This window comes from Anolis sagrei, chromosome 4 (assembly GCF_037176765.1).
Source record: "Anolis sagrei isolate rAnoSag1 chromosome 4, rAnoSag1.mat, whole genome shotgun sequence".
NCBI classification, from domain to species: domain Eukaryota; kingdom Metazoa; phylum Chordata; class Lepidosauria; order Squamata; family Dactyloidae; genus Anolis; species Anolis sagrei.
In genome coordinates this window covers 151,662,259-151,680,530 of record NC_090024.1, presented here as the reverse complement: position 1 = coordinate 151,680,530, position 18,272 = coordinate 151,662,259, and the positions used below count along the sequence as shown (strand labels likewise).

General features: G+C 40.2%; 1 protein-coding gene across 4 annotated transcripts in view; it reads left to right on the top strand.

The window, feature by feature from the left end:
* Nucleotides 1-17,408, top strand: part of LRRC8D (leucine rich repeat containing 8 VRAC subunit D) — a 108,765-nt gene extending 91,357 nt beyond the window's left edge. For all 4 annotated transcript variants that reach the window (XM_060773893.2, XM_067467776.1, XM_060773894.2 and 1 more), the window contains one exon: nt 14,487-17,408. In XM_060773893.2, coding sequence (XP_060629876.1) covers nt 14,489-17,071 — 2,583 coding nt within the window. In that variant the 5' untranslated portion in view covers nt 14,487-14,488 and the 3' untranslated portion in view covers nt 17,072-17,408. The remainder of the gene's footprint in view (nt 1-14,486) is intronic.
* Nucleotides 17,409-18,272: the final 864 nt, after the last annotated feature.

Genomic DNA, 18,272 nt, shown 5'->3' with positions numbered 1-18,272 from the left:
AATCCCAAATTGTGGAAGTTGAAGTCCAAAACACCTGGAAGACCAAAGTTTGTCCATGCCTGTCCTAAAGGCATCAGATTCTGTCTGATCTTGAAAGCTAAGCAGGGCCAGACCTGGTTAATACTTGACTGAGAAACCACCAATGAATACCAAGTTCTGTAGAGTAAACCCTATGAAGTTAGTGTCGGCATTAAGTTTACAGACATGCATGCACATTTTTATGAGAGCCAGAAAACGCATTCAATTGATCTTGATGTCAAAATGATAGATTTTATGGAAACTGCTGTCAGAAAAAATTAAAATTAAATTTTGGAGTCTGTAGTCTTAAAGCATATGAATAAACTAGCATATACAATACCCGTGAAATGATAGGAGCATTGATGTGGGTGGAAGCACTAGTTTTGATAGTTTGCTATTTTATGAGTGGGCATTTCTTGTTTAAGGCAGTTCTGTCCTCTAGTGATGATGCAAGGGATTAGTCAGCCTTTCTAATAACAGGCATGCATAGTATACACAATTGTGTGAGAAACAATTTCCATAGCAGGAGTACATGTGTAGAAGAACTCTATTGCTTATCAGTTTTGGTGGCATACCACAAGATGGATATGCTGGACAGAGTCATGGAACCATGCTCCGTGCACCCTCTTAAATATGTGAGAAGAAGCCACAGGGAGGAGGGAGCAAGCTTGTTTTCTGCTTCCCTGGAGACTAGGACACGAAACAATGGCTTCAAACTACAAGAAAGGAGATTCCATCTGAACATGAGGAAGAACTTCCTGACTGTGAGAGCTGTTCAGCAGTGGAACTCTCTGCCCCGGAGTGTGGTGGAGGCTCCTTCTTTGGAAGCTTTTAAACAGAGGCTGGATGGCCATCTGTCGGGGGTGATTTGAATGCAATATTCCTGCTTCTTGGCAGGGGGTTGGACTGGATGGCCCATGAGGTCTCTTCCAACTCTTTGATTCTATGATTCTTAACTGCTGCTAATGTCACTTGCCAAGAACAAAATAAATTGCTATTTATTACAGGGGAAATGAAACTTTCATGCAACAGATGAGTCTGTTTGGGAAAAGTTCTCCTACAGTGGGTTGCTGTAGGTTTTTCCGGGCTATATGGCCATGTTCTGGAGGCAATTTTTCTCCTGACGTTTCACCTGCATCTATGGCAAGCATCCTCAGAGGTAGTGAGGATGCTTGCCATAGATGCAGGCGAAACGTCAGGAGAAAAATTGCCTCCAGAACATGGCCATATAGCTCAGAGAAACCTACAACAACCCAGTGATTCCGGCCATGAAAGCCTTCGACAATACTTCTCCGACAGAGTTTGCATAACAAACCGCTGCCACATATATTGTGCAGTAAAATGATCAACAGTTGTGCTTGAGTAGAAAGTTGACTTACATGCAAAAATATTTCTTGTCTAATTAAGAAACCCAGCAGCTTGTCATCATGGAATAATTTCAATATTGTCAACTTAAGCTTTGTCTTGGAAAGTCTTGGTCTCTTGGGGTTGTGCCAACAGGGATTTCCCTAAGCTCTAATTAGAGGACATTTAATTGGTCAGGCAGTGCTGTTTATATACTAATAGCTATACTTAATCATTCACTCTAGTCCTGTAATTTCATTCCTTGGTGTATCTTCATGTGTTTATTGTCACTGACTCTTGTGCTGACCTGATTGTTTTATCTGCACAGAATTTTGTTGAATTTCTCAGTGCCTCATTTATTTATCTTTTCTTTTAAACTGCATTAAGTGGTCAGTGTAGATGGAGCCTGAGGTTTCCAAGTTGAAATGGGTCTCCTCTGCAACGTATCAAATCAGTATCTGCAGCTTCTCAAAGCTTTATTACCAAATTAGATTCAAACAGATCTAGAGAAGTAGACAGCATATTTGCACAATTGATATATTTATACCCAAGAAAACATTATAGGAGAAAAAGGGGAGAGGGAGAAAAGAATGTTTGACAGCTCCAGGTTCTAATCACACTAGACAATTTGATCAAGGATCTCCAGTCTCTGCTTTGTAATATAGACAGTGAAATTCTGTGTTATTGGGCTGTTTCCTTGTTGAGTCTTATTGCTGATTTTTCTCTACAAGAGCGGGGATGTTAAAAGGATTTTATGGCGTTGTGGGACCTGGAGGGGATAGTCTTTAGTACTTGCTCGAACAGTCCTGGATATTCCAGTTTGTCTGCTTCTGCTCTTGCACATTCCACATCAGTCATCTATCCATGTCCCTTTGGATTTTTCGTGGTTTTGATGTCAACTAGGTCTTAGGCTATTTTTCATTTGTTGTAACTCTTCATCTGTCTTGAAGTTTTGCAGTTTCTTCCTTAAAGGCACTTCTTTGAGGTATATCATTTTCCTAAAATCATCACACGTATTTGAAGATAGACTGATTGAATGGAAGACAGTTGTCCTTGTTCCATTTCTCCTCCTGCTTAAAATAACAACAAAGCTCTATTAAACATGTCCTTCTGAAATTATGCAAGTCTCTAGCACCATCTCTGTGTTAACAATTAACCATAAAGAGCATCAAGGGATAACTATATCATTTGGGTGAAATTGTAAAGATTGCGCTTCCTCGAATCTCCCAGTGTCTATTTATTTGAAATCTGTTGTCAAAGGCTTTCTACAATCTGTTAGAACTGAACTCTTTCGAAGGGAAAATTATCCCTACAAATACATACAATTCTGGGAATAAGTAAAAAATATTCCACTTTTAGAATAATATCAAAAATGGTCCTTGGCAATATTGAGATTTTCTGAATTGTTTGAAGACAACCTTGTATTACTTATTCATGTGATGAAGCAGACTGAAGCCCATTAAAATTTGTTCCATCATAAAATTTGTTAGTCGCTTAAGTTGCCACAAAAGTCTTCATTGCATTTAAGCTAAAAGTGTTGATTTAGCAAAGAAATTGGGAAGTTTGAATCTTCACTCTGGCAAACAGTCTCACAAACACTAAGAATGATTTTCAAGAGAAGAAAACGGGTACCAACAAGTGGGAAACAGTAAACCCTGAAAACCATAAAATGATTTTATAATAAAGCCTTCAATATATCTTATATAAAAAGCCATAGAATACCCCAAAACAATGTACAGTCTACCCACCGTGTCCATAGATTCAACCATCCATGACTTGAAAATACCTACCACAATAATTTAAAAAAGCAAACCATAATTTTGCCATTATATATAAGAGGCACCATATTGTTGTGCCATTGTTTATTGGGACTTGATTATCCATGGGTTTCAGTATCCATGTGGGATCCTAGAATCAGATTTTTTTTTTCGTGTCAGGAGTGACTTGAGAAACTGCAAGTCACTTCTGTTGTGAGAGAATTGGCAGTCTGCAAGGACATTGCTCAAGGAACGGCCAAATGTTTTACCATCCTGTGGGAGGCTTCTTTCATGTCCCAACATGAGAAGCTGGAGCTGATAGATGGGAGCTTACTCCACTCCCTGGATTCGAACCGCCGACCTTTCAGTCAGCAGTCCTGCCAGCACAAGGGTTTAACCCATTGCGCCACTGGAGGTTCAACAGATAGCCTGGGCCCACTGTAGCCAGGAAGGTTTCACTTGCAGGTTTTATTTGAAATGGCAGGATTATTGGTGGAAACCAGAGTGCTTTCATATAAGGTCATTCATTTGTCCTCTTAGTCTATCCATTTTTACCTATCCTGAAAAATAACTTCAGGAGCCTTACAAATAAGTATATGCTTTTTAAGTGAGTGTATGAATTCATTTCAGAGCCAATGTGTTGTCGAACTAAAAGCAGATAGTCTTAGGTCCTGCTTGATCATGAAGTTCACTGGGATTTACCCTGGGCAATCAGAATCTAATCTGTTTTGCAAAAATATTACGGTTTGTCTAAAAAGCAGGGGAGAATCATGCATGATGATGCCCTGGTGTTCTTGGAGTTTAAAATATTCTACACATTGTAGTTTAATGAGGTGATGAGCTACAATTACCCACTCCTTCTTTCTAAGGAAGAATATGGTTGTTATTATTCCTGCTTAAGTGTAGCCATGCCCTAAGTGAGATTGAAAAGGAGAGAAGAAAACACAACAGCTATAAAGTTCCTTGTTATGAAATAGGGTACAATAAAGAACTGAAATACCAATAGTTTTTTATTGAAAGGCCACAATGTCCCCTAGATCGTTAAAAAAAAACACACACACACACACAGAGAGGGTTTTTAAAGCTATTATTTTGTTGAAAACATGTAATTGCACTGACCCAAGCTTTTATTTATTTTTGGCTTTTCCCCAGAATCCATTTTATTACTCTTTCTCTAGCAGGAGGATGGTAACTCTGAACCGCATGTACATCCCGTGCCAAGAACCACAGAAGGAGTTACGAAATAATAAAACAAATCCTTTCCCGTTTGCACAGGTTATTAACAGAATATACAGAATTTAATATACCAGATTAAACTGGCTTGGCAAGCCCTTAGCACTGCCAATCATAAAACAATGTGTTTTTGTTTTGCAAAAGTAACCTAACAATTTTTAAAGCTTAACACTTTCTAAATCTTTGGTATATGAAATGTACCAAATGGTACATTGGTTCCATTAAATCAAAAGGGGGGAAAGCCTGTGAAGGAAAGAGTTTCATAGAAAACTAATTTACAACTTGTCAAAATGTGACTTAGAACATATGCTTTTTATTTAAATAGAGATCCACTAAATTCTCATACATCAGCTAAGACTTTTGAAAAGGCGATTTGTTTTTTCATCATCTCTGCTTCCACCCTTGTGGTGTGGACAGCATCTGTTCACATACTGAATTGTTTACATAATATTATCACAGAATTTTCTGCACTTCCGAGGACCCTGTCATTGGGAAATTGTAACTTTCTCCAAAAGGGAAAGATTTAGTTTTAATAAATGTGAAAGCCATTGTTAAAATATGTATGTGAGGGTTAGTCAAAGCTCTGTGTTGCAGATTAGAAAAGGCATGACAATTCAGAAAGATGGCAAACATGTTGAAACGCCATGACAACCTTTATCGAGAAAGGAGGATGTTGATTTCTAAGAGAAGCAGATGATAAACTCTGGCAAATGAACTACAGCTCTAACAATAAGAGAAGCCAAGAAAGAATTAAAGGGCAGGTAAATTAATGAAAGGCTTTCCTAATACTTTGGTGTTTCAACACACAGAAGAACATATTTTGTTAAGGAAGTGTTACCATTGGATCAGGGAGAGGTTTCCTTCACTAACTTTTAGTTCATGATTAGTAACAAACATGTTGTGCAGGTAAGGAGGAATCATTGTGCTTGGAGTTTTCAATTACCTCTTGATAAACTGGCTTACTGGGCAAACTTAGTGTCCTTTGTGGAGATAAAAAGTGTAGTGTAGTAGTAGTAGTAGTAGTAGTAGTAATACAAACCAGAGTTGACAGCTGACACAACAAAGCATTGCATGGGCAGTTCCTTGACAAAATTGAAGGAAAAGTTGATAGAAGAAGACCTGGTTATGGCTCACAAATGGAACCCTGAAGAAGGAGACAGAAGGCCTGATTCTTGCAGCCCAGGAGCAAGCCATCAGAACAAATGCCATTAAGGCCAGGATCGAAAAATCAGCTGATGACCCAAAATGCAGACTATGTAAGGAAGCTGATGAAACCATGGATCATATCCTCAACTGCTGCAAGAAAATCGCACAAACGGACTACAAACAGAGGCACAACTCTGTGGCCCAAATGATTCATTGGAACTTATGTTGCAAGTATCGCCTACCAGCAGTAAAGAATTGGTGGGTTCATAAACCTGCAAAGGTAGTAGAAAATGAACAAGCAAAAATACTGTGGGACTTTCGAATCCAGACTGACAAAGTTTTGGAATACAATACACCAGACATCACAATTGTGGAAAAGAAAAAAGTTTGGATTATTGGTGTCGCCATACCAGGTGACAGTCACATTGAGGAAAAACAACAGGAAAAACTCAACCTTTATCAGGACCTCAAAATCGAACTGCAAAGGCTCTGGCATAAACCAGTACAGGTGGTCCCAGTGGTGATCAGCACACTGGGTGCCGTACCAAAAGATCTCAGCTGGCATTTGGAAACAATAAACATTGACAAAATCACGATCTATCAACTGCAGAAAGCCACCTTACTTGGTTCTGTATGCATCATTCGAAAATACATCACACAGACCTAGACACTTGGGAAGTGTTCGACTTGTGATTTTGTGATATGAAATACAGAATATATATCTCATTTGCTGTGACATACTGTGTTTTTGTTTGATAACAATAATAATAATAACAACAACATCCCTGGATCCCTTTTGATGTCTAGACGGCTGGCTGGACTGAGGTTTTATTGAAGCCACCATGTCACCGGCCACAAGCAGAATCCTACTGGAGATGCTGCTTTGTCTGAATGCATGCTTGGGTGCCCTGTTGTGAACTCACTAGAAGCAATGTGACCAGCAAGCCTCTGCAAAAAAGCTGTTTATGGCCAATGACACAGTGATGGATCTGTTTAACCTGTGGACAGTGAATTGGAATTGATCCAACTGTCCACACATCCAAAACTTCCAAAACACCAGTATCACTCAATTTCCCCTTGCATAGGATTAACAGCTGGATGCATTGCTTCTGCTGTGAATCCAACCATACATCATGTAGAATCCCAGGAGCAGTTGAAAGATGAGTCCATTTTATTTGGCCTGTGTAAACATGGCCTGGATCAGCTGTAATCATCCATGAAAGATAGACTTGAGCTGGTTATTTTTTAAAAATCAAGTTTCTAGGGTAGTAGCATGGTGAAAAAAGACAGTCGGTGAGATGCACATGAAGTAGGTAAAACCTCAGTATTAATTCTGTTTGTTGCTTTCACTCTCCTCTAAATACATGCACACTTTCTTTATGCATTATACATGTGAAGAAGTTCCAAATAATTAAAAGGGCAGGAAGGCCACCCTGTGGGCTTTTCCTTTTGATATGTACTTTTCCTTGGTTTAGGCATGAATATCTGCAAGAAGAAAGCATACACACTTAGCCCAAGATTCAGTTGCTATTCCCGGTTACAGTGGATCCATATTTATTGATTTAAAAGTCAGCTATTGATCCAGTGACTCTTTCATAATTGCAACTAGCTCTTGGGTGTAAACCATTCTTCATATGAGCATCCTTGCCTAACACAGGGCATTAGGCTTCCCCATTACTTGAAGACATCTGAACAAGCAATAGGAAATGTATCTCCCCGTACCATCTACTCCCTCAGCATTGGTTGCATTTAAGCAAGATAGATGATAGATCCAGTAAAGGTTGTGTTCTGTTGGAGATAAACACGGTGCTTCTGCTCAGTATTTTCTTGATTACTAGGTGTTTGACACAAAATAGATGCCTGTCTTCATTATACTTGGTTTGCGGGTTGCTGGGAACATTGATAGACGCCATTGAAGATGGGAGTGTTGGGCAGTATTGAACATTGGTCTTTCATGTTTGTAAGTAAAGCTCTTACATTGCTCTTAGTGGTAGAACTTCGAGTAAGAGGATTACAGGGAGCTGTTAAGTCTACTGAGCCTTTGTCCTACATTCATAGTACTTTCCAAAGAGCTTTGTGAAGGATTCCCTACTCCAGAAATTGTATTGCATTTGATGTCACACATTCGTCTCAGTTGTATAAGAAACTAGTAGCTGAGATTGGGCAGGGGTATCTTGTGCTGGAAATTGGTGGTTATATAAATGTGATTACATATTTCATTGACTGCATAAATATTTAAATTGCCAAAAGGCCTTCTTTCAGGACTTTGAAGCCTAAAGTAATAAAGTAAAACCATGTGTTTGCCTGTCATCTATAGGATTAACCAGTAAATCAGATGCCCTGAGGATCTCAGCTTTTAATTTTTATGAAAAAAAAGTTTCTAATTCTTAAGCCTAAAGGGCAGTAGAAAAAAACTTGTAAAGGTGGCAGGATGTGTTGGCAAAAGCCCAGTGACTAGAACTGATCTGTATAAGATTTACAGTCAAACAGTTACTGGCTTTGTTCTTCTTGAGACAACATTTTGACACCTGGTTAGAACCAGGTAGGAAGAAGGTGGAGCCCTCAAGAAAGTACAGTGTGTCTTTCAGGTGTGTAGGCATTCTCTGAAGGGGATAGAGATGTCAGTAGAGATATAAATCCATTCTGAGCTTTCATCTGAACTTCAGAAGTTCTGTCTAAAATGCTGAAACCATTTTAGAGAAGGGTTCGGCACTTTGAATTGATCCTTTAAAAGTCAGATTAAAGCCCAGATCAGTTTAATTGCACTGGAACCAGTGTCCACCTGGTTCTTTGAAGACCTTGGATGTTTTGCACCACCAAACAGCATCATCTATCTATAATGTCAGTCAGAGGACTCTAACCGCAGACTAAGGATCAAACTTGTGGATGCATTTGTCACTTTTTCCAGGTAGATGTTCTTCCAAAATGTGAAAGAACTGTGTTTGTCACTGCATGTGATTTTCACACACACACACACACACACACACATATAGTGAGAGTTTTAATGTGCTTTGTCTTGTGATTGGTCATTGAGAGTTAAACAGGTGCCAGAGTCTTTGCAGGTTTAATTTGCAGGTCTGTTTGTTGAAGTGTGTTTTGAGACAGAAAACAAGTTCATTGTAGGGAATACTGATTTTATTTGACATTTAGATTGACCCTAAAATTACTTGATAGAAAACACATAGAAGGCATGAAAACGACATGCAGAGCTGGTCATTTCAGCTGGTGAGTCAGCTTCAGGCGGTGCATAATCACATCCATTTCTTTTTCTCACGCATGCCTGTCCAGCAAATTACTAAGGCATTTAGAAGACAGCCTAGAAAACACACATTTCACCAGTGGGGACTTAAAGATCAAACTGGACAGCATGTTAAATATGAGAATACATTTGAAATGTTTTCGTTCTTTGAAGTAAAAAAACTGCAATAGGGAGCATTTGAGTTCTAGGAAGATTGCATGTGTTGGTGCTGTCTGTCTCTGTCTCTCTCCCTCTCACACACACACACGCACACTGTTTCGGTCTTGGAGGAAAACTACAAATAACAGCTGCACGAAGGGTAATCAAGAGCATAGCAGACCGATAGGAGAGGCTCTCCAGTTGTTTTGTCCCTGAGAAACACAAAACTAGGCATATAATGGTATGGCCTTAAGAGCCTCTAGTTTGGGACTTACTTAGGCGATCCCTCGTAGCCCGAGGATGATGGACCTCCAAGTATAGTGTCTTGGCAGTGGGTCTGTAGGAGGCTGTGGACTCTATTATTGATCGGCATGTTCTCCCGCAATGAGGACATCGGTTTCCAGATGGAAGGCGGTCCTGGTTGGCTTGATGCACCTTCCTCTTGGCATGCTTCTCCCTTTCGCCCTCCATTCATGCCTCTTCGAATTCTGCAACACTGCTGGTCACAGCTGACCTCCAGTTAGAGCACTCACGGGCCGGGGCTTCCCAATTCTTGGTGTTTTTGCCACAGTTTTTCGTCTGGGAACATGGGATCTGATACCCTTTAGTTGTTTACAGACTCCAAAATACATAACTATAACTGAAGCCTATGAGAATTGTTCTCTGAAACGTCTTGCCCTACAAGATGATGGATTCCACCCACAAAGCAGGTCAGCCTCTACAATAAGAAAGCATGTAGGAAACAACAGGCACATTGAGGTGCTCTTTATCCTGGCTGTACCTGCCAGTGGTGGCAGCCCAGCATCGTTCTTATCTTTCTGTCTGCAACACATTGTACCCCTCATTGCCATGATGGTTGTTACTGGAGCATCTCCAGTTCCAGGGCAAGACAAACATTGTGGGTGGCCAGGCTCATGGGCAGGTTTTGGTTTGTGACAGTGAGCAAGGTAGACTCCATTCTTGCTGGGGACCATGCATCTAACATTCCCAAGCCATCCCTTCTCAGTATTCATCTGCAAATGAATTGCAAAACTGTACTGTACTGTATTGCAAAACTAACTTGGATCAACGAAGTGTATATCTCCACTACTTCGTAACTACAGACAATAAAAAGATCCAGCTCCAGGCAGTAGTTTATGGTTAGCGGGTAACCCAATTGGTTGCTTTTGTTGCCTTGGTTAATTGACATCCATTTCACTGCCCTGTTCGGTTTGGACCATTTAGGTCCAGGAGAAGGAAGGAAGTCGTGAATTACAAATAATAATAACCCAGGTGACAGTAGGATTGAAGAGAAACAACTGGAAAAGCTAACACGATATAAGGATTTAAAGATTGAACTGCAAGGACTCTGGCACAAGCCAGTCAAGGTGGTCCCAGTGGTGATTGGCACACTGGGTGCAGTGCCTAAAGACCTTGACCTGCACTTAAACACAATCGGCGCTGACAAAATTACCAGCTGCAGAAGGCCACCTTACTGGGATTTGCACACATTATTCGCCGATACATCACACAGTCCTAGACATTTGGGAAGTGTCCAATGTGTGATCCAGTACAACAGCCACTAGAGTGTCTGCTGTGGACTCATCTTGTTGTGTTTATAATAATAATAATAATAATAATAATAATAATAATAATAATACTTTATTTATACCCCGCCACCATCTCCCCAAGGGGACTCAGGGCGGCTTACAAGAGGCCAAGCTCAACAGTACAACAGAGCAAATATATAACATAAAATACAAACGACAACATATAATGAAAATAAAAAATAAATACAGAAAACAGTACAAATGAACACACCAAACAAATATCATTAAAGCTGCATATCGGAATTTAAAATAATTTATGCAGATATAGCTGGGTGTGGTTAATTCTGAGCAATACCTGAAGGTTATATTATTTCTTGTTTCTGGCTGTAAGAACTGGAAAAATATTTGACATTCATTACATCTCCCTCCTATGCATGTTTACTCAGAGGTAAGTCCCACTGAGCTCAGTGGGATTGCAAAGATAAAACCGATGGTTTCCCAGGCAACTAGGGATATCTTCCCCCCACCCACTCCGGTCCTGTAGGTCACTTGATACTTGTTTCTTCCTTCCTTCCTTCCTTCCTCTCCTCCTTCCCTCCCTCGCTCTTAATTCCTCTGAACTAGTTCTCACTAGTCCAGGCAGCAATCAATTCCACTTAGCGAATCCGCTGTTAGTGGCAAGTCAGCGTATATGCAGCGTAGAGAATGCTGGTTCATGGTTATTCCCATTCCCAAAAGATCTGCTTGTAAGGTTGGGAGGTAGAGAGGATGTTGATTTTAGATGCATTATCTCTCTCTCTCTTTTTTTTTTAGTGTGGAATCTGTAAGCTGAGCTAAGATGCAAATGTGTGTAGTGGAGCTATTGTAAACAACAAGATTAGATCTCTGCGGTGCCAATGGCTGTAGCAGGAAGCCTTCCTTAGCTGAGGTGGGCGGCACATTGAACAACAAGGACTTGATCAATTTGGCACACGGTGTTTGCTGTTAAGTAGCGAGAAAGAAAACATGCTTGCTTCTACACAGTACCGACGCTATGCTTAGTCATCTCTAGCAGGATGAGAGAAGGGAAGTCAGCAAACAGGATCCCTACAGTGTTTTAAATGTTGTCCTTGGGAGGGGACCAAATACCAAATTTCGACTGGTAAGAAAGACATTAAAATGACATTTTAATCACAACGACATCTGTGATACTATCTAACCACATGTCACATTGCAGTGCTTCTCAGGATACCTATTGGGTGTGAGGGATCAACAGTTACAATTTCTCCCCCAGGGACCAGCATATATAATTCCAATTCCCTATAGTTGTTTCTTGGGTTTTAGAAAATATCCAGGGACTAGAAGCTAATGGCTCAGAAGCTGGCACCGGTTCAGGGACCACTATTTATTTATTTATTTATTACAGTTACTTTTAAGGTTTTTTTTTTTTTTTTGTCGTGTCAGCAACGACTTGAGAAACTGCAAGTTGCTTCTGGTGTGAGAGAATTGGCTGTCTGCAAGGACAGCCCAGGGGATGCCCTGATGTTTTGATGGTTTGCCACCCTTGTGGGAGGCTTCTCTCATGTCCCCGCATGGAGAGCTAGAGCTGATAGAGGGAGCTCATCCGCGCTCTCCCCGGATTCGAACCTCTGACCTGTTGGTCTTCAGTCCTGCTGGCACAGGGGTTTAACTCATTGTACCACCAGGGGCAGTGGTTACTACTTTTAGTAACACTGTCCTACGGCAAACATATATTTTCTCAATGATTTCCAAAATATTTTCTCAATGTTTTAGGCTGTCTGCCACAGCCTAAAACAGGGGTCCTCAAACTAAGGCCCGAGAGCTGGATATGGCCCTCCAAGGTCATTTACCCGGTATGCCGTCAGGGTCAACCTAAGTCTGAAACAACTTGAAAGCACACAACAACAATCCTATCTCATCAGCCAAAAGCAGGCCCACACTTCCCATTAAAATACGAATAAATTTATATTTGTTAAAATTGTTCTTCATTTCAATTATTGTCTTGTTTTTAAGTGTTTTTTGCACCAGAAATAAGATATATGCACTGTGCATAGGAATTCATTCATGTTTTTTTTCCAAATTATAATCCGGCCCTCCATCAGTTTGAGGGACTGTGACCTGGCCCTTTGTTTAAAAAGTTTGAGGACCCCCGGCCTAAAAAGTGTGTGAGAGTTTATTGTTGGGGGATTTAGCAGCACCTTGACCTTATTCATTTTAGCCAGAGCTTTTGAGACTTGAATTTTAATTTTAATGCACAATTTTAACCTGCAAAAACAAATAATTCTCAAAAGTGCTATTCGATTCCTCCTCCCTCGTCTTTCCCTTTTTAATAATAAAGATCAAGAATATTTTTTTCCAATTCGTTTAGTTAATACTGTTGCTTTTGGGTTTTTATGAAGACCATTTAAACTATTTTTTGTACTATTTTAAAAAATCTTTCTGGTACTGCTGGGCTAATGTTGTCCAGTGGTAACTTTCTGGATGACTTTTTCTTGTGCTCAACATTTATGCCAACGTGTTTGAGTATTTTACACTGACCAGAACTTAAGGTTATGTGGGCTGAATATCCCTTATCTGGAAATACAAAATGTTCCAAAATCTAAAATTGTCCATATAGGTTGGTTGAGATAATGACCATTTTGCTTTCTGATGGTCCAGTGTACCCAAACATTGTTTCGTTCACAAAAATATTAATAAAAATAAGTGGAAGTTGGCCATGGCATATCTGAGTGGAGAGTCAGTGACATAGAGGAGTACCATTAGGGATTTAGGATTGGGCTATGAACAAGGATAGATAAATTGGCTTAAAGGCTTCCTAGTGCTTCAGTCTCAGAAGTCATGGTGAAGGGTGCACGGGTGTGGGGAAGAGATTTTGTTTGGTGTGGGATAGGGGTTTTGGGTGTGTGTATTGTAATTCATTGTGTGAATGTTATGGTGAACTCTTATATTACTAAAATATTAAATGAGAGGAAAAATATTGTCTATAAAATTACCTTCAAGCTCTTCCTACAAGCATGAACTTCATCAGTAAACTTCATGTTTAGACTTGGATCCTATGTCAAAGATGTCTCACTACATATTTAGAAATATTCCACAGTCCAAATAATTTCTGATTCCAAGCATTTCAACCTGTAATCTTATCTTCCTCATTTGGAAGTAAGGCTCATTAAATTCAGTGAAATTTGCTTGTAAGCAAACTTGCTTAAAACTAGGTTATTTACATGCATGAGTTGGACAAAGTAGTACAATTTATTTCCCTCTGATTTCAATGGAATAAGCCAAATATGATTAACTCTCTCATTAGGTCCACTGTTCTTTTTCCTTTCTTGTCTGGTGCCCTTCTGAGGTTTTTTCTTCATGGTCTCTGTGACTCACACAAGTGGGCTTACTACACCTGCACACTGCACGAGTGCAGTAACCCTATTTATGTGAGTTCACAGGTGACCACTTGAAGAATTATATTTAAAGGTAAGCAACTCATCCTTGTTATGGCAGTTTAATCGATTATCATTTGATAGAGACATGGCTATACCATTCATGCATCACACTGTCCTTTGGTACCTGTGGATGCCACGATCAATCAGTCAATGCCATTTGCTTATATTACAGTGTTATTTTCAAGTTTAAGCCTTCACTTTAGTGGAGGCGAGGCAGTTGTGTGGCTTTCAAGACATTAAATCTGTAGACTCAATCAACCCATGCAATATAGACAATAGTCAGAGATTATGGCACTTTGCAGTCAGTAAAATCTGGAGGCGCACATGTCATTAATTGTTGCTGTAGTGAATATGATGCAGTAATTACAGTTTACCATTTGGAAACATTCTGGGTTTCTTTAACAAATGAACAAGTGTAACCATAATGTATGGCACTTTCGTTATGTTTCGTTATGCAACAACATTCACAACTGTTGAGCTAATTCCTCACGTTGGGAAGTAAAAGCGTTTCTTCTGTTTTAGTTTCTGAAAGTAAAAAAGGGGCAGCTATCACTAGAAGTTAGAAATTTACACTTCAACTTTGTCTGTCAATGATAAATGACTGTTACTTTTATTTTGTTCACAGGAATGTTTACCCTTGCGGAAGTTGCATCTCTTAATGACATTCAGCCGACGTACCGTATTCTGAAACCATGGTGGGACGTATTTATGGATTACCTGGCAGTGGTTATGCTCATGGTCGCGATTTTTGCTGGAACCATGCAACTGACCAAAGATCAGGTGGTCTGCTTGCCTGTGTTACAGTCGGCTGTCAATGTGAAAATACAGCCCACCCCCTTGGGAAGTGCCAGAGTGGTAAACATCCCAGAATCCGAAACTACAATTGTTCAAGATAAAGAAACACAGACAGCGACAACTGTTTCTTTCGAGAGAGCATCAGTTGTTACACCCGACATACCTCTGAGCCGAACTACCTTTCCACCATTGTACTCCACTGTCCCAAACCAGGAAACAAAGACAGAGCAGAAAGATCCTCTGGGCCGAAAGACCAACTTGGATTACCAGCAATATGTTTTTATTAACCAGATGTGTTACCACTTGGCTCTTCCTTGGTATTCAAAGTACTTTCCTTACTTAGCTCTGATACATACTATTATTTTAATGGTCAGCAGCAATTTTTGGTTTAAATACCCCAAAACATGCTCCAAGATCGAGCATTTTGTCTCCATCTTGGGGAAGTGCTTTGAGTCCCCTTGGACTACAAAAGCGTTGTCTGAAACGGCGTGTGAGGATTCTGAGGAGAATAAGCAGAGACTGACTGGGGCCCAGTCTCTGCCGAAGCACGTGTCCACCAGTAGTGATGAAGGAAGCCCAAATGCCAGTACCCCCATGATAAACAAAACTGGTTTCAAATTTTCAGCTGAAAAGCCCGTCATTGAGGTCCCTAGCATGACCATTTTGGACAAAAAAGATGGGGAGCAAGCCAAAGCTCTCTTTGAGAAAGTACGAAAATTTCGGGCTCATGTGGAGGACAGTGATTTAATTTATAAGCTTTATGTTGTTCAGACTGTCATCAAAACTGTGAAATTCATATTTATTCTTTGCTACACAGCAAACTTTGTCAATGAAATCAGTTTTGAGCACACATGCATGCCCAAAGTAGAACATCTAACTGGCTATCAGGAGTTTGAATGCACACACAATATGGCTTACATGCTGAAAAAGTTGCTCATTAGTTACATCTCCCTCATTTGTGTCTATGGTTTCGTCTGTCTGTACACACTTTTCTGGTTATTTCGGTTACCCCTGAAGGAGTACTCCTTTGAAAAGGTAAGAGAAGAGAGCAGCTTCAGTGATATTCCAGATGTTAAAAATGATTTTGCATTTCTCTTACACATGGTTGACCAATATGATCAACTGTACTCCAAGCGGTTTGGTGTCTTTTTGTCAGAGGTGAGTGAAAATAAACTGAGAGAAATCAGCTTGAATCACGAGTGGACTTTTGAAAAGTTGAGGCAGCATGTGTCCAGGAACGCCCAAGATAAGCAGGAACTGCACCTGTTCATGCTGTCAGGGGTCCCAGATGCAGTGTTTGATCTTACAGACTTGGACGTCCTGAAACTTGAGCTAATCCCGGAAGCAAAAATCCCAGCTAAAATCTCCCAGATGACCAACCTTCAAGAGCTCCATCTCTACCATTGCCCTGCAAAAGTAGAACAAACAGCCTTCAGCTTTCTTCGCGACCACCTGAGGTGCCTGCATGTGAAATTCACTGACGTGGCAGAAATCCCAGCTTGGGTGTACTTGCTTAAAAATCTCCGCGAGTTGTATCTGATCGGCAACTTAAACTCTGAAAATAATAAAATGATAGGACTTGAATCACTCAGAGAATTGAGGCACCTTAAAATTCTCTATGTGAAAAGCAATTTGACCAAAATCCCCTCAAACATCACAGATGTGGCACCACATCTAACCAAGCTTGTATTTCATAATGATGGCACCAAGCTCTTTGTATTGAATAGCCTTAAGAAAATGATGAATGTAGCAGAGCTAGAATTACAGAACTGTGAACTGGAGCGGATTCCCCACGCCATTTTCAGTCTCAGTAACTTGCAGGAGCTAGATTTAAAGTCCAATAGCATACGCACAATTGAAGAAGTCATAAGCTTTCAGCATTTAAAAAGACTGACCTGTCTGAAATTGTGGCACAACAAAATAGTCAACATTCCTCCTTCCATTACCCATGTGAAAAATCTGGAGTCCCTTTACCTCTCCAACAATAAACTCGAATCCTTACCAGCTGCAGTGTTCAGTTTACAGAAACTCAGATGCTTAGATGTAAGTTACAACTCCATCGCAGTGATTCCTGTGGAAATAGGCTTGCTCCAAAATCTGCAGCATTTGCATGTCACGGGAAATAAAGTGGATATTTTGCCAAAACAGTTGTTTAAATGCACCAAGTTGAGGACTTTGAGTTTGGGACAAAACTGTATCACCTCAATTCCAGAAAAGATTGGCCAGCTGTTGCAGCTGACACATCTGGAGCTGAAGGGGAACTGTTTAGACCGTCTTCCCCCTACGCTGGGGCTGTGTCGGCTTCTCAGGAAAAGTGGACTCATTGTGGAAGATCACCTCTTTGACACGTTGCCTTCAGAAGTCAAAGAAGCATTGAATCAAGATACAAACATTCCCTTTGCTAATGGGATTTAAGCTGAGGTTGAACTCCAAGTGACTTAACACAAAAAATGCTAAAGTACATATTGTTATAAAAATCCTGTGTTAAGTATCTGGAACTCACTCGCTTTTTGTGAGGAAAGACTGTTAGGGGTGGTAGAAGCTTGTTTGGTGTTTGTAGTATTTTAAAACATCATTTCCAACATTTTTGGAAGGGGAAGAGGAAGGGGGCGGGAAATCCTTCAGCAGTCTTGATTCTTCTTTTCTTTTAAGATGTTTGTAACTTGGATGCTGCCGCTTTTGAATGTTTACAAATTGCTCGCCTGCTTAATGTACATGATTAAACTGGTGACCTTTTTCTTACTATAAATAATGTTTAATGGCTCCAGTCATTATAGAGTTCCTTGACAGACAATCCATTTTTTTGTATTTGATTTGTTTGGTGGCACTCATCCAGCAAGGGGAATATATATGCACATCCAGTAGTGAATTGTTTGATATAATTCTTATATCCCTTGCATTAAGCCAGGGGTCCTCAAATTAAAGCCCGCGGGCCGGATGCAGCCCTCGAAGGTCATTTGCCCACCTACCCTAAAACTTAGGGTCACATTGAAGGCACACAACAACAATCCTAATTAACTTGACTATCTTATCAGCCAAAACCAGACCCACACTTCCCATTGAAATACTGGTAAGTTTATGTTGGTTAAAATTGTTCTTCATTTTAAATATTGTGCTGTTTCATGTTTTTTGCACTGCAAGTAAGATATGTGCAGTGTGCGTAGAAATTATTTAATTTTTTTTCAAACTATAGTCCAGTCCTCCAACAGTCTGAGGTACTGTGAACCGGCTCTTTGCTTCAAAGGTTGTGTCTTTCTATCTACTTTGCAATATGAATGGGACTGTTTCTCCTACTCAAGCTGTGTAATCCTGTGCCCACTTACTGGTCAATAACTCCCACTTTGTTCAACGAGGCTAAATTTTGAGAATGTGTAAGAATCCACTAAGTCATAGCATGTAGGCACTGTGTTGCTTGTGAAGCAATGTTTTCTTTGCTAGGTTCTTCTGTCATCGGCGATCAATCATGTCTGAGTATGATTGCCTTCCAAGTGTAGGGTCTTGGAATATCAAAATATCACTCCATAATGGGCAGGATAACAACCCGTTATTTCAGCAGTGATACCAGTTGGGTCGGCTGTCTCCTGTACCTCTAGTAGCCAAGTTGAGAACAAAACAA